Below are 15,546 nucleotides of genomic sequence, written 5' to 3'. Positions count from 1 at the left end.
ATGGAATCTTGGATTGCTCCTGATGATTTAGCTACTATTACTGAAACTTTACCTGCTGACTGTGCATATTTTAATAATCCAAGAACAACTGGTCGTGGTGGTGGTCTTTTGACCATCTTCAAACGGACTATTGTCTGTAACCCCATTACCTTCCCTGCTGGTTTTACCAGCTTTGAGTTAAGTGCCTTTGAACTGTGTTCTTCACCTCCTGTTCTCTGTGCCTTGCTGTACCGTCCTCCCAAATACAGCAAATACTTTACAACTCAGTTTTCTGATATTTTATCTGACATTTGTTCACGCTATGACCGTGTTCTTATCTTAGGTGATTTTAATATTCATGTTTGCTGCCCTGAGAAGCCTCTTGTGGGAGAATTTTTAAATGTTATTGACTCTTTTGTCCTGGCACAGTTGGTTAATATCAGAGGTGGAAAGAGTACTCAAATTTCCTACTTAAGTACGAGTACCAATAATTTGGTAATTTTTTACTCAATTACAAGTAAAAGTACTTGCCTAAATTTTTACTCAAGTAAAAGTAAAAAGTATCGTAAACAAAATGTACTCAAAGTAAAAGTTACTTAGTTACATTTTTGTCAGCGTAAGGATGGCTACATCTAAGTAGTGCTAAATCACAACGCCAGTTCACAATTCGCTCGTGTGTGCGCACACACACACACACACACACGCGCGCACACACACACACTGCAGCATGTTAGAATCTTTAATGACTAATTTAACTACATTGAACTGCTTTAGTAATAATTTAATCTCTTATTCTGGAGTAAAATAAAGAAACATGTTAAATCATCACATCTCTGTGGCATCAAGAAGCATCTTCTGAGTTCAAACACAGGGATGAAGCACAATGTTTACACCTGAACAGTATCAGGATGTTTTAACTCACAGAGGCCTGCAGGTCTTCTGTTTTATGAGCAGAGCACTGAGAATCCGCTTGTTGTGAGCGCTAAACGTTATTTTGCCGCTTCCGTGCGGAGCGGTAGGGAGAAACACATTTCAAACACGGAACCGAGTCCGGCTACCGAACCGAGCAGATTTCTGATGACGTCACACCGGTGCGCGAAGGTGCGGGATCCAACCCACAGGAGAGGAGGGAGAGAGGAGGTAAACAGCGAGTTGAGGAACTGAACCGATGTCTTTGAGCTAAAGTGCACCCCCCCACACCCCCCACGGTTTGGACAGCTTTTGAAAACGACTTAAAAAGTATAAGTTTACAAAAAAGCTACTCAATTACAGTAACGTGAGTAAATGTAATTTGTTACTTTCCACCTCTGGTTAATATGCCAACACATGAACGCTCTCACATCTTGGACTTGGTTCTCACTCATGGCTTGAAGATCACTGACCTGTTTGTCGATGCTGTCCATATTTCAGATAATTTTCCGGTTTTGTTTCTCCTTCATAGATCCGATGCCTCTTTAATTAGTTTAATGCCTGCTCGCAGAGCCCGATCTTTTACTCCATCTACTGCAACAGAATTCTGTACTTTGTTCACTGATCTTGTTTCCACTTTGACGGTGTTTTCCAGCACTGATGATTTGCTGCACTTTTTTCAATCTTCCTGCCTTACTGTGTTAGATCAGATAGCCCCTATGAGAACTGGACTCTCTAAAGTTCAGTCGGATCCCTGGATCAATGCAACTACTAGATCTGTCAGGCGTGAGTGCAGAAGAGCCGAGCGTAGATGGAAAAAGGATAAGCTCCAGATTTCCTACCAAATAATGATGGATACCTGGGCTCGTTACCAGAAAGTAGTTAGAGATGCCCGTAATAAATTCTTTTCAAATATTATTACTGCATCCTTTGGCAACCAGCGTGTCCTGTATCAGATCCTCAATGCTGTTCTTTCAGCCAGTGACCACCACTCTCTTACTACCTCAGATGCTCAATGCACTCAATTTTAGAAAATTTTTCTAGGAAAAATTGCTAGCGTCCGGGCTCAGATTTCTTCTCCCTATGTCACTAGTTTTCCTGAACCAATCCTGCATCGGTCTCTTGATAACTTTGACTTAGTTTCTTTGTCCTCTCTTGAGAACCTCCTGTCTGCCTTGAAGCCGTCAGGTTCTCCGGTTGACCCTGTCGCTCCACACCTCCTTAAAGAGACATATTATGTCACTGGCCCCCTTTTGCTGAACATTATTAACAACAGCTTATCCACTGGTGTTGTACCCCAGGCTTTTAAACATGCAGTAGTTCAACCTGTTCTGAAGAAGCCTGGCCTTAACACCTCTGAGTAATTTTCGCCCGATCTCCAACCAAATTATTTCTTACCTTGATGATCATGGTTTAATGGATCCCTTCCAGTCAGGCTTCTGATCCCTCCATAGCACTGAGTCAGCTCATCTTCGTGTTTTTAATGACATTTTATTAACCCTTGACTCTGGTTCTAATGTATTGCTGGTTTTGCTGGATCTATCTGCTGCTTTTGACACGGTTGATCACGCTATTCTGCTGACTCGGCTGAACCAGCTGGTCGGTATTCAGGGGACTGCCTTAAGGTATGTTTATGCTTGACGCGTCCGCGAGGTCCGCACCGCTCCGCGCGGAAAAGTTGCGTCATTTTAACAACCACGCCTCTCCGCCGCGCCTCCGCACGGCCCAGAATTTCCGCAACGCGCACCTCGGAAAATTTCTAACCACGGGACGGACGGACGCGGAAAAACATGGCGGACCGGCAAGAACTAGTACGGCAGAGGTTCGTAAATACAGACATTTGTATGATTCAGCTCTCAGAGATCACCGTGATCAACATGTTGTTAATAATTCTTGGAGAGAAATAGTTCGCACTGTCGGAAAAGACGAGAATGCTGTTAAAAATGCTGAAATGCCGTGTTGTAAACAGTAATTTCTACTTCTACTATGGTGTAGTGTTGGATGCTTGCCGTAGAGCTCCATGCTGCCCCCTACAGTTTGGGAGAATATTGGCTCACCGCAGAGACGAGCCGCACGAACCATAAACACTGCGAGTTGTGAAGCGCGTTCCAGCCGCGAGCCGCATCACCGTGCGGAAAGTGAATGCGTCAAGCATAAACCAAGCTTTACATTGGTTTAGGTCCTACTTCTGTGACCGCAGCTTTAATGTTATGATGGGTAGTGCTGCCTCCCCCTCTGCAGCTTTGACTTGTGGTGTTCCTCAGGGCTCTATTCTTGGACCTCTTTTATTTAATTTATATATTTTGCCCCTGGGTGACATTTAAAAAAAAAACACCACATTGACTACCATTTATATGCAGACGATTGCCAATTATACGCCTCTGTGAAGCTTAATGACTCCTTAAAGCCCCTCGTTGAATGCTGCAATGATGTGAAGAGCTGGCTGTCTGAAAACTTTCTTTTGCTGAACGATGCCAAGACGGAGGCTATCATTTTCAGCCCTAAGACTTCTCAAAGTCCCCAACTGACCCTTCCTTTTATCACAAGTGGGTTGAAAACCTGTGTCACAAACTTAGGGGGTTGTGATGGATGCAAAACTAAAGATGGGCATTCATGTCAACCAGGTAGTTAAGACCTGTTTTTACCACCTGAGGCGTCTCTCTAAAGTTACGCCCATTTTAAAAAGGCGTCATCTCCATTCAGTTGTCCATGCATTCATTACTTCCTGTCTCGACTATTCTAATTCAGTGCTATATGGTATCGCCTCCTCCACTCTCGCTCGGCTTCAGCTAGTGCAGAATGCAGCAGCTCGATTCTTGACTGGCACCAGGCAAAGAGAGCACATCACACCGGTTTTAGAAAATCTCCATTGGCTCCCCGTCCATCTCCGGATAGAGTTTAAGATCCTGGTTTTTGTGTTTAAATCCCTCAATAACTTAGCACCTGGCTACTTGTCTGACCTCATTCACCCTTATGTCCCTACAAGATCCCTCCGATCAGCCGACCAGCACCTCCTCCATGTCCCTAGCTCCCGCTGTAAATCCCGCGGGAAGCGCGCCTTTTCAGTTTGTGCACCGAAGCTCTGGAACCACTTGCCCCTCCTGATCAGACTCTTCCTCTCTTTCCCTTTTTAAGTCTCGTTTAAAAACTCACTTTTATTCTTTGGCTTTTAATTCAGTCTAACTTATTCTCTTTCTCATTTTCTTTTTGATTTGAATTACTCGATTTTAATGGATTTAGTTTTTATTTTTGATTGTTTTTATTGTGTGTTTTTGTTCAGCACTTTGGTCGGCTCTCATGCCGTATTTAAATGTGCTATACAAATAAACTTGGTATGGTATGGTATGGTATGGTATGGTAAAAACATAAAACATCCATCCATCTTCTGTACCCGCTTGTCCATGGAGGAGTTGTTGGGGATGGTGCCAATCTCCACCAATCTACAGGCTAACAGGCAGGGTACACCTCGGAAAAGGGTTGCCAGTCCATCGCAGGGCAACACAGAGACACACAGGATAAACAACCAAGCACACACACACTCACACCTAAGGACAATTCAGAGAAACCAATCAACCTGACAGTTATGTTTTAGGGCGATAGGAGGAAGCCAGAGTACCTAGAGGAACCCACGCATCCACAAGGAGATCGTGCAAACTCCATACAGAAAGACCCCAGGCTGGGATTCGAACCCAGGACCTTCTTGCTGCAAGGCAACAGCGCTAACCACTGAACCAGAACACAAAACAGTAGAAATTTAAAACACCCAACCAAAAACAACATGCCTACGTCAGCCAGTCATGTCGCACAATGTCGTCAGCAGGCGCTGGGCCTTGAGCAGATGTGTTACCTACAACACACACTTTATAAAGACTCAACCAAACAAGGCACACCTGTGCCTGAGCCCTGGAGCCAAGCTTAGGGAGAAGTTTGTTGGTAAACACCGGGTGGTGAGGCCTTTACCTACAGCTACGGGACAACGCTCCTGTTGACCAATCACCTGCAGCACGGACTGGGGTGACAGTCAGAGACTGGGTCTGAGTCACCTGCAGAAAGCCGGTCTCACCCCAACACACATCATGAGACCTAGAACGTATACTGGGAGGTGCACCGACTGGGGAATTCAACACGCATGTAGGTGAAGACAGTGGAGGGGCGTCACCGTGTTCAGAAATGTAAACACACGATGAGGGAAACGGTGTGAAAAGACATGAGACAGGATGATCTTTCAGAACAGGCACAAAAAAACAAGGGCTTCACAAGTGACGTTAGACTGCCCTCAAGTGGCAAAACCACGTAATTATAAAAGAAATTGTGTTTTTATTTTTTATAATGCATAGATTTGTATTGTATTAATTTTAAAACAAATGACTGGATTTCACATTGTTTCCGCATTTCAACAAAATGAAAATGGAATAAATATATGTGCCGTAATGGCATGATGATGTCAGCAACCCCCATCTGATGCATCTGACTGTCTTAACAAACGTAAGAGACTCATCTAAACAGACTGGAGGAATTAGCAAGTTCTCCCTTTTTGTAATTAACACGTGACTAATGAGTGCTGCAGGACCACTAAAAGGCAAAAAGAATAAAATGGTTCTCTTGATCTGCTCTAAAACAAATTAAAGAGCAAGTCACCTCCAAATAAACTTTTTTTTGCTGATAAACTAAATAAACGAGTGTCTAATCGTGCTGCAGACACGTGTCGTCAATAATTTGGCACTTCAGTGCATCTTAGTTAAAATTTAAATATTCTGCCTAAAACTGGCAGTGTTGTGCCGTTGTCAGGTAAAAACTCTGCACTGTATTTTAATTTAAATCTGCCACCGCTATTGGCTAAGAAGTATGCTATGATGTAAACTGGTACATTATGATGTCACAATGCTGTAGTGAGCCTGAGTGTGTGTGTATTTGTTAGCGGCTCCGCCCTCTCGGTCTGCCAGGCAACAGCATGTGTTGCATTTTTCAAACATGAAGTGGGAGTGGAGTTAGACTCTTTAAATAATCATTTTATCCCAGCTTGAGGTTGATCTCAAGGCTTTACATCATGCAGCATTTTCCCACAAAAAAAAATACCTTTCCAATATTTCCTAAAATCCTGCAGAACCAAAGCTTGAAATCCTTTTAAAATATTAGCAAGAAGTGTAGATGTTATTTTTTAGAAAAATACAAGGACATGTTTAAATTTTTGCATATTAATGCATGTTTACCTATGTTGATCTGCATGTTTTCGTGAGTGGTTCTGCAGTTTTCCCAAAGCACATTAATCCTGGTAAACCATGCTAATAATGCTTTTCACATAAAATATTCTTAACACTTTATAAAAGTTTATTTTACACATAAAGGCTATTTGAATGCACCCCAGCACACAAAACAATTAAAATATTTGGATTTAGTTACTTATAAGTAAAGGCAGTGGGAGGATTCTATCGTAGATGTTTAATAATTGTTATCTATGCCAGCATTAGCTGTGGAAACCAGGGTCTCCGGGGAATCCGGGCGCACATCTCAGTGCAATGACCATGTTTTACATCTCCAATCTGCTACAGTGGAATCTCCCCTGCCTCAATCCCATGGATGATTAAGTGTGATAATTAGGAATTTTGGACATTTTCCTCAGAGGAGCAGACGTGGCAGCTGGTGACATTCATGCATTCCCAAACACAGAGGAGGGAATTACAATAAGGCCTCCGTTCATTTCAGTGATCACAATGTCTGCTGTGCAGGTTGGCACAGAGTCAAAAAATTGACTTTTTCTCACCACCATGGCCGGAAAGCAGCGAAATCTATTTTTAGAACTAAAAGAACCAATGAAAGCAGCGGTTACGGACATAGATAGTTGTTTAAAATATGCCATGAATCACTTTTGTGTGACTTTTATGAGGTGAATTAAAAGAAATAGGTCCAGAAACACCAAAATTGTCAATCCAGTTACTCAAATGCATTACTGTGAAAGACAGATGTATTGTATCGTACTGGCTTGTGATTGGCCGAGCCTGCTGGGGGAGTGGCCGAGACTCGGCCGCAGCCCAGTGTAGTGAAGCCAGATAGGACTGGGAATATACTTGATATTTAATCTCACGCTCACATTTTTGTTCACATACACAGTGCTGCACTGCATGTAGTACTGGAGGATTCCACTAGGGGAAACAGTGGAGAACTCAGACCTGATACAGTCCTGGGTTTGTGGGGTGCAACTGTACACCAGCACAAACATGGCGTTATTAGGGAGCCTTAGTCACATCCACCTACTTCCGGACCATGGGTCCCCGGAAGAACGAAAAAATGAAAAAAACATTATTTTCTAATTCCGCTTGTTTTGTGCCACGGATTTCACATAATGTCCGTTAATTTTAAGGATGCATTTTGATACCAAGAACGCGCTTATTTTCGAACAGGGGGAAGCGCCATTTTAGGTTTTGTGTGAAAATAAGTACTGGACTGCAAATGCGCTTTACGAAAGTGACGTATGGTTCAGATGATCCAGCAAAAAAAGTTGATTTACGGGTGACTCGCTCTTTCAGTTTTTATGTCCCTGCTGGTGAAATCCAAGAGATATGTCTTTGAATCAGGTAAAATCATCAGTGAAAAAAAACAAAGTGCATTAGAGAACAATGTGAGGTATTGCAGAGACTAAGCAGACTAGAGCGAGAGTTCGGCTGTAGCATGTCGTATGACCCAAGCATGGAGTGACTAGCGTTGGGCGGGACAGACACGCGGTTAATACAGGAATCGTGGTACGTGACTCGAAAGGGAACAAGAGAGCACAGCGGTTCCAGAGAAAAGAAAGTGGACTTACTGGTGGTCGACAGGTTTGATAGTAGACTGGTTGGTCTGGAAACTCCAGACAAGGTTCTGGTGGAACAATGACTGAGTGGCAAGTGGAAGTAAGGCACGTATACAGAAGCTGGAGTGGTCACATGAGCGGGGATGTCCGGTGTGTGGCCTGCTGGGTCTTAGAGGTTGGCTTGGTGTGAAGTGGGGCGCTGGAGAGCAGGAACCGTGAGAACAGTTAGAAAACAGTGGCCTAAAGCCTGAAACATGCTTCTCCGTCTGCTTCAGTAAGGAGACACGCAACGCCATTATCCGTCCCTGCGTAGGGCACCGGCAGACACGCAAGTACGTACGGAGTCGAGCCCACTTTTTTAAACATTTGTCCGTCGAGACAGAGAACGCAAGCTTGTGATTGTTCAGGACGCCACTGTTGTCTACACCGCCGCCATTGCGCCCTCAAAAGCATAAAGAGAGCCGAGGATAACTAGCGGCAGACACGGAGAAGCTTGAAGAATACCTCGCGAAAAAACTCTAAAATATGAACGTTTGATTCCGTGACTGGAGGAGTGAAAAGATGCGCAGCAAGCGTTTTATTTGTGGGCGGAAATGACAGGAAACGTGGGTTTAGAGGTGGCGAGCGCATGAAGAGGTGAAGGAGGATGAGAGGCAAATTTGTCTGTGTTAAAAAGTCTCTTATATACAAAAACCACAATATAAACACATTATCTTGGACCGCATACATTACAGGTTACCACAGAACAGCGCTACGCCCTCTGTTGTCCTGCCGGGGAATTGCTTTGCAACACTCCCCAGGAGACGGAGAAGTATGAGAGCAAAACGCTTCCGTCAATCCGTGCGTGTCTGTCCCTTGCGGGGCTGATGGAGAAGCATGAATCAGGCGTAAGTCAGTGCACCCCAGGGCATCTGTAGCTACAATATAGCTCATCACCACCAGTGTGTGAAATTGTGTGTGAAGCTACTTGAGGGGTTGTTGAACCCAAAAGGCACAATACAAATACAGCCCATTTACCATTTAAGTAAAGGGACATGATAAAACTATCAATTCACAAACATTTAGCTATTTAACTCATTCGCTGCCAGCCGTTTCCTGATCGGTAAAGCCCTTCGCTGCCAGCGTTTCTCACCGTTTTACTGTTTGTTAAAGGGACACAGAACGTTGCGCGCTAGCATGATGTCGACGCCAAAACAACCAAAACAAAGTGGAGACTCACCTCTTACATCAGGAAGAATCTGCGTGTTTCGAGCGTTACCCGTTCTTTCATAATCCTTTGTTGAATTGTGATCGGCAGAAGCTTTTCCGGTTCGCGCCCCACTTTTTTTACAGCAGTGGCCCAAAACGATCTCCTAACACATGGATTTTCTGCTTCCTGATCGCGTCATGTGTGACGTACGTGGATGAAGATCGGCTTTAGAGCTGAGATGTTTGTTTCATTTAGCTTTAAATACGTCAACCAAACACATCTGTCTGCTGTTCTGAAAGTTCCATACAAATGGAACACACAACATGCCCACACAATGTTTTTTGTTTTACATTAGGGGAGCGCACCAGCCCAGTTGCAGGGTCTCAAATGGAAAGTATGAGTGAAAAAAGAAAATACAGAAGGTCTGTTGAGGTATCTTGAAAGTAATAATTAAATAATTAATCAACTTGCCGACAAACAGGGTGGCAGCTGAGGGGGCAGCTGCCACTCTGTGCCACCCACTACCACCTGTGGTAAAACATATCAACTTGTTTAAAAGGCCTGATAAAACCATCAAAGTACATTATTTACATGTTTTTTTATCTAAGTTAATGATTTTTATGTTTAAAAGAAGGGCAACTGTGCTATTTTAGGATCTGAAAGGTTATCCCTGCAGTAACAGAAAGGAGCCAGTGTCGTGTCAAACCATGTCCCGGTGTTGTGCTCGTTCCCGGGGGTCAAACGGGTCAGATTCATTGTAGCAACGGGCCCTAGCAACGCGCCGGGTCCACCAGGGAGATAAACTTACTGAAGGAATGCGAGACGAGTCACGGTACACACGAAGGTTAAACACCAAACGCTGCCCAGAGGCGTTATAAACCGGGACTCTCACCTCACGTCGTAGCCTTGAGGTGAAGATGGGATGCGGAAGCTCCTCCAGCACCGCGGTCCACCCGCTCACGAACGGAACCAAGGTGGGTTAGGGTATGAAATGATTCATGTTCAGGTGTTGAATCCAGATGAAGCGTAAACTTAGTGCTAAATTAACCCCTAACTCTCAACACGCTTGCTCGCATAGCCTAGCTAAGTGGGACAGGTGTTGTATCAAAACTTGTGAGCCATAAGTGTTGTGACACTGAAAAACAGGAACACTTATTCGATTAAAGTTTTTTTTTTGTTTAAATTAGACATTTATAATGTGAAAATTTTAAAAACTTAAACAGTATTTTGTTTTTTTATATAATTTTAAAGCATATGGAGTGCATATAATTGTCTATTTAAAGTTTATTTGCCACAACGAACATACATGTCAAAATTACATCGTTTTTCCAGTAATTTTTGTACAAACTATAAGTTCAAATAATTAAAATTGTTTAGATATTATAGTTTCTGCAAATAATATATCATTATTTACTATTATATTTACAGTTTCTGTCAGGATTAACAAAATAAAAGCCCAGCTAATCGTTCTGTATTATTCAACTGAGGACATAAATTTGTCTGTTAATAGTCAAAAACGATCATTTAAAGCCTCCATAGGAACGCCCAGAGCTGCACACATACCCAAACATTGGAAAACCCCAAAAATACTATTAAAATAAAATTAGAGAATTTTAGTGGTTAAATTTGTCTGAGAATTAAAATCCTTCTCCAGTGACAAACACTGCCTTTTGCTTTATGCCTGTAAACTGATATTTCTCTTCTATTATTATGTTTGTTAGTTTTAATGTTTACATGTGTTTCCATCTTGTGCACTAGTACGAGGCGGGAAGTAAACCCTGCATCCGTGGTGACTCGGCCGTGTCAAAGGTCACCACAGACAGCGGTGTGGTGATGGAGAACAGAGACATCCCAGTGTTACCTGCAGCTGTGCCCAACGAACTCCCTCCTCCGTCACATGAGTGCATCGAAGAAAGCGAGGCTGACACAGCTACACCAAAGGGTGAGAGTAGGATCTGAATACACCGATCTCAAACCACCACAGAGAGAAAAATGCGCTAAACGACTTGTGCTTTTCATTCCAGCTGCTTCTACGGGGGAGAACGCTGTTCAGGAGAGACCAAAGTCCAGCGAGATCCTGGAGGAGCTGCTGAGTCAGGGGATCATCCCGATGGGAGAGAGCAGGGAGAAAGATGGAGGAGCTTCGTTTAGCATCATGGTGAGGGCCTCATCATGGGTTCATGGGGCCAAATACCTTTGTTTATTAGAAATCATAATACAACCATGTACTAGAATCTTTTTGTCTCAAATGCACACTGAAATTTAATTTAAATTTAATTTCCCATCAGCTGAAGGACACTGAAGGCGTCACACGAAGGCCTCCTGCCAGGCTGGAGTCTCTGAAGACCCAAAAGTCTGAAAGTGTGCACAGCAGAGAAGAAATAGATGAGAGGATGAGGCTGGTGGAGGAGAGACGCAAGGTGCAGTCTCGTGTTGGTGTTTAGTGTTTACTTTTTAATTCTTTACACTCATTTTTCCTTCTACCCTCTTTCAGCTCCTGGAAGACGAGCGCAGGGCATCTTTAAGGACGAAGTCTGCACGTGTTCGACGACGCGCTCCCGTCTCCCCCATCAGCGAAGACGAGGAGTCCTCGCGCTCACCTCTCCCGCAGACACCCCGAGAGGCCACCGAAGGGGTAGAGTGGGTCAGAGAGACAGGAGCTGTCGGCAGAGAGGAGGCGGGGAGCGTGGGGGAGAAGGTTGGCATTAAAGAGGAGGAGGTGACCCATGTGGAGGAGCTGAAGGCAGGTGGACTCCTCACCGCCTCAGGAGAGCTGAAGAATGATTCCAGCTTCCAGCATGAAGACGGAGAGGACACTTTTTAGATCAAAGAGCCGTGAAAAGGAGGAAGCCAAAATATTTCCTTTTGCACATTCTTACACATCGATTGATCATGTCTGATTCTGGGACTTGTTTTTGGATTGGACACAAGGGGGCGATATTTCATAGAGTAGCAGCTGTTTGCACTGAAAAGGTAGCAACTGTGAAAATGTTGGATTATTTTTAATGAAAGGAAATTTTATTTTTAATAATGTTTATATGGAGATAGTGTTTTATTTAAATACCAAAAGGGAAAACGTCAGAGCTTTATAATTTTCTTATTTAGATGTTATTAAACATTTTTTTTATTTGGCTGCGTGGTGAATTTTCTGCTGTAATCAGAACTTGTTTAATTTTTTTATTCAAATGTGTGAAATGATGTTTGTCACAGCTTGTTTTCCCCCAAAAACTCAATATTTCATATTTTATAATCTTAAATAATGTTTTTATTAATGAAGAACTGAATTTAAAATGTGGGTTGAAAACAGACATTTGAAAGATACATTTTATGGATTTATATGTTGTTTTTTTTTTTTTTCAAAGATTGTTTCAAATAAAGGATAAAATCAGCTTTCGTGGGTCTGTGTTGTTTAGGAATAAAAGATTCAGACTGGTCAGCACGCCGCGCATGAACGCACAAAAGGGTGACGGAACATGACCGCATCCCCGTTGTTGAGCCAAAGAAACTGGATACGGGTCCCGTCTCTTTTCACAGCGGCCTTTAGACGCTAAAGGACGCGGCTGTATAAATAAAACAGTGAACTTCATCAGGTTGCATTTACCGAGTACATGAAGTTGATTCTGGGCCTTTTGTCCCTGAGGACGAATAACCAAACAGAAGATTTTAAATAATTTTTTTTCTGATCATTTTTTTTTTCATATAAGCCTTTAAATTGTTGAAGATTAGCCACCTCTTATTGATAAATAGCTGCTTTTCTTTGCAGAATAGTTTTTTCTAGTGTGATGGTTGAAGGTCAAAGGTCAAACATTCTCCTTTAGGATTTTCTGCTAGAGAATAAAAAAAGAAGCAGCCCCATACCATCACATTACCACCACCATGCCTCACTGCTGATGTAATGTTCTTTATTATAAAATGCAGTTTCAAGAAAAATGACCTCTGACCTTAACCGAGTGAGTTCCGCAGGGCTCTTGAATGTTTTAGTGCAAGGCGCTATTGGCCCGTTTCCACTATCAGAACTTCTGGGTCATTTTATTGGATCTTCAATGCACGTGTGTGTTTACGTTTCACCCTGGTGCCCGAATGGACCATTTTTCGGGACATTTCAGGAACCAATGGTGCTTTCACACCTGGATTGGCACGGAGCCGCCCTGGTATGGTATATTGTGTTCACATCTGAGCAGCGTGATTGTTTTCTGTGCTCACCTGGCAATTTTTTCAGACCTCCTCCTCGGCGGTCTGCTTCGGACTTAGCTGACCCAACACACACACAGCCAACTGCTCGGCTAGCTAAAATTCACGCCTACTTTTAGGGTAAGCCTCTGATTGTCAGGTAGAATCAACGAGCGGGGGCTTCCCACATGCACAATTCATTATCATTCTGGATGTTGGAGAGTAAACATCTCCTCCGACTGCAGCTCGGAGCTGCTGCTCCTGCCACAGCAGCATGAGGACAGGCTGCTGTGGAGAGCACGCATCAGTTGTTTAGAGAAACAAAGCCAGTAAACAGGAGCGACCCAGAAGTTATTTCCTGTGCCCTTAAGAAGCCACAGCATATTTTTGTTTTACTCTAATATTGGAGAAAGAAAGCTGGAGGCTAACGTTGAGCTAAAAAAGCTAACAGTCAACTAGAATAGAATAGAATGGAATTCAACTTTATTGTCATTGCACATGTACAGGTGCAGGGCAACGAAATGCAGTTTGCATCCATCCAGAAGTGCTTTAGCCGTGATATAGATGTATTACAATATATATTAGCAATAATATAGATGTGTAAGTATATTAACGGAAATGGATCCATTACGTATAAGATGAGTCGGAGATCGGCGATAAAACTGTTGGGGTTATAAGTCCAGATGTCCAGAATCTCTTGTCTGCTGTAGGTCAGCAACACACAGCAATTCTGGATGAATAATCCGGTTAAAAGTAGATAAAAAAAACGCTAAATAGCAGATTCTGGAGAGACACTGAGCCTCGCGTTGTTCACGCGCCGCCATCTTGGTCTATATATAATATAACATTAGACGACAAATAACCCCACTTCCTCTAATGCAGACACATTACCGTAATGAGTGCAGTAAGTGTCCCCTACCATAAAACATCCAAGAGTGCTAACACTATAAATGATGTATGTATCTACTTGTCGACCTAATGTGTGTGACTTGTCTTAGCTTGTCATCTAGAATCTTCTGTTGCTGATCCATCACTGGCAGCAGTGATCACGTAATTTTTTGCTTAAAAAAATGCTTGCAGTACCTAAATCTGACCACAGAATGTCATTCTTACTTCATTGTTACATATTACACCTTTAAAAATCACCATTTCAAAACTTCCATTTGAAATAATCCACGATGCTACGATTTACGCTTCGTTGTGGTCTTCTATGGAGCATCCGAAAATATTAAACGCAGAAGGAAGTGACGCGCCACCATCAGCGTCAGCCTGAAGAAGCCGGCAGCCGTCGGCGAAACTGTAGCTACAAACAGGTAAACAAAACTGTTTCTGTGTTTAAAAAAAGAACGAAAAGCATGGATTAAACGCAGCTTTTTGTATCACAGAACCGCTCTCCCGGTTACTCTGAGCGAATAAAATCATAGCAGAATTTAACAGAATAAAACTTTTAATGTCACTAATGTTCAGAGGCGGTTTTTGCCACTTATCAGTGACATCACTCACTGCCTTAACAGTCGCATGATGCTGACATCTCAGCGACGATCCGAAAGGGACAGTCTTGTATGGAGACACAGCTAAGAGGACCGAGCCGTCATATTTTCTTCCTCCAGCCATTTTACTCCCTCCCAGAACTTGTTTAATGGAAATTAGAGCTTGTGTGTTGCTTTTTGAGATCTTGTAACTTATTTCATGTTGTGGCAATTAGGTCTGGATGACATTTGTTTGCAGATAATCTGGTTAATCCCTAATATTTATCATTTTACAAGGGTCGTTCTCATTTGGAACTAAAACTGTTTATTCCAGCTTGCCTTTGTATGAAAAAGTTATTGACTTTGTTTGAAATATTTAGGAAAAAATGTATTTATTCAAGGCATCTGTCTGATATTAAAATTAGCTTTTTTCACAGCAGATTCAGATTATTTTTCCTCTCTGAGGTTTCTATAATGCTGTTTCCAGCAGTGGCACGTCAACAAGAAGAAAATCTGGAAAAGAACTAAGCCGAGGTGTGGACTCGAGTCACATGACTTGGACTGGAGTCAGACTTGAGTCATTATTTTAATCACTCCTGACTTGACTTGATCAAATCCATGAAGACTTACGACTTGATTCGGACTTGAATGCCAATGACTTGCGACTTGAATCGACTTGCATCTGTTGACTTGATGATGACTTGTGCATATTTGATACTTTAGCACAAAAGTGGAACGGCGTGGACAAGAATCATGAATTGGTTCTGGGTTTATTGTTTATAATCAGTTTCAGTTGCATTTTCTGCTTGTTTGAGAAAATAAATGAAACTTTATTTCTGGAATTTATTTATTATCGTTGTCATTAAATTAAAGTTGGACAGATGACTTGAGTATGACTTGTTAAGGTCTTCCACATCATTGACTTTGGACTCGGTTGTCTTTGACTGGGACTTGACTGGAGACTTGGCTGGAAAGACTTGTGACTTGCAAACCAGTGACTTGGTCACACCTCTGGAACTGAGAACAATATAAGAAAGAAAATA

At 42.6% G+C, this 15,546-nt stretch overlaps 3 protein-coding genes across 3 annotated transcripts in view; 2 read left to right on the top strand and 1 right to left on the bottom strand.

Moving 5' to 3' along the window:
- The window catches only part of triqk (triple QxxK/R motif containing), a 183,260-nt gene extending 175,441 nt beyond the window's left edge, over positions 1-7,819 (bottom strand). Inside the window, exon 1 of the mRNA XM_054745201.2 lies at positions 7,688-7,819. The gene's annotated coding sequence lies outside the window, so the exon portion shown is untranslated. The remainder of the gene's footprint in view (positions 1-7,687) is intronic.
- cap2 (cyclase associated actin cytoskeleton regulatory protein 2) overlaps positions 1-15,546 on the top strand; it is a 306,371-nt gene that overhangs the window by 259,460 nt on the left and 31,365 nt on the right. The window lies entirely within an intron of this gene.
- On the top strand, positions 9,664-11,868 carry stmnd1 (stathmin domain containing 1). The gene is made up of 5 exons (XM_015973848.3): positions 9,664-9,838; positions 10,623-10,806; positions 10,889-11,022; positions 11,153-11,284; positions 11,359-11,868. The coding sequence occupies exons 1-5, from the start codon at positions 9,782-9,784 to the stop codon at positions 11,686-11,688; spliced, it is 837 nt and encodes a 278-aa protein (XP_015829334.3). The 5' UTR covers positions 9,664-9,781; the 3' UTR covers positions 11,689-11,868.

The sequence above is a fragment of the Nothobranchius furzeri genome, chromosome 19 (genome assembly GCF_043380555.1).
Source record: "Nothobranchius furzeri strain GRZ-AD chromosome 19, NfurGRZ-RIMD1, whole genome shotgun sequence".
Taxonomy (NCBI): Eukaryota; Metazoa; Chordata; class Actinopteri; order Cyprinodontiformes; family Nothobranchiidae; genus Nothobranchius; species Nothobranchius furzeri.
The sequence above is the reverse complement of the archived record's forward strand: the minus strand, read 5'-3'. Positions and strand labels throughout refer to the sequence as shown.

What these genes read in the sequence shown, in the direction of transcription:
- stmnd1 (XM_015973848.3), top strand. Translation starts at nt 9,782, where the DNA reads ATGGGATGCGGAAGCTCCTCCAGCACCGCGGTCCACCCGCTCACGAAC. An exon ending in TGACACAGCTACACCAAAGG is followed by an intron (nt 10,807 to 10,888) that starts GTGAGAGTAGGA and finishes TTTTCATTCCAG; the next exon opens with CTGCTTCTACGGGGGAGAAC. An exon ending in TGGTGGAGGAGAGACGCAAG is followed by an intron (nt 11,285 to 11,358) that starts GTGCAGTCTCGT and finishes ACCCTCTTTCAG; the next exon opens with CTCCTGGAAGACGAGCGCAG.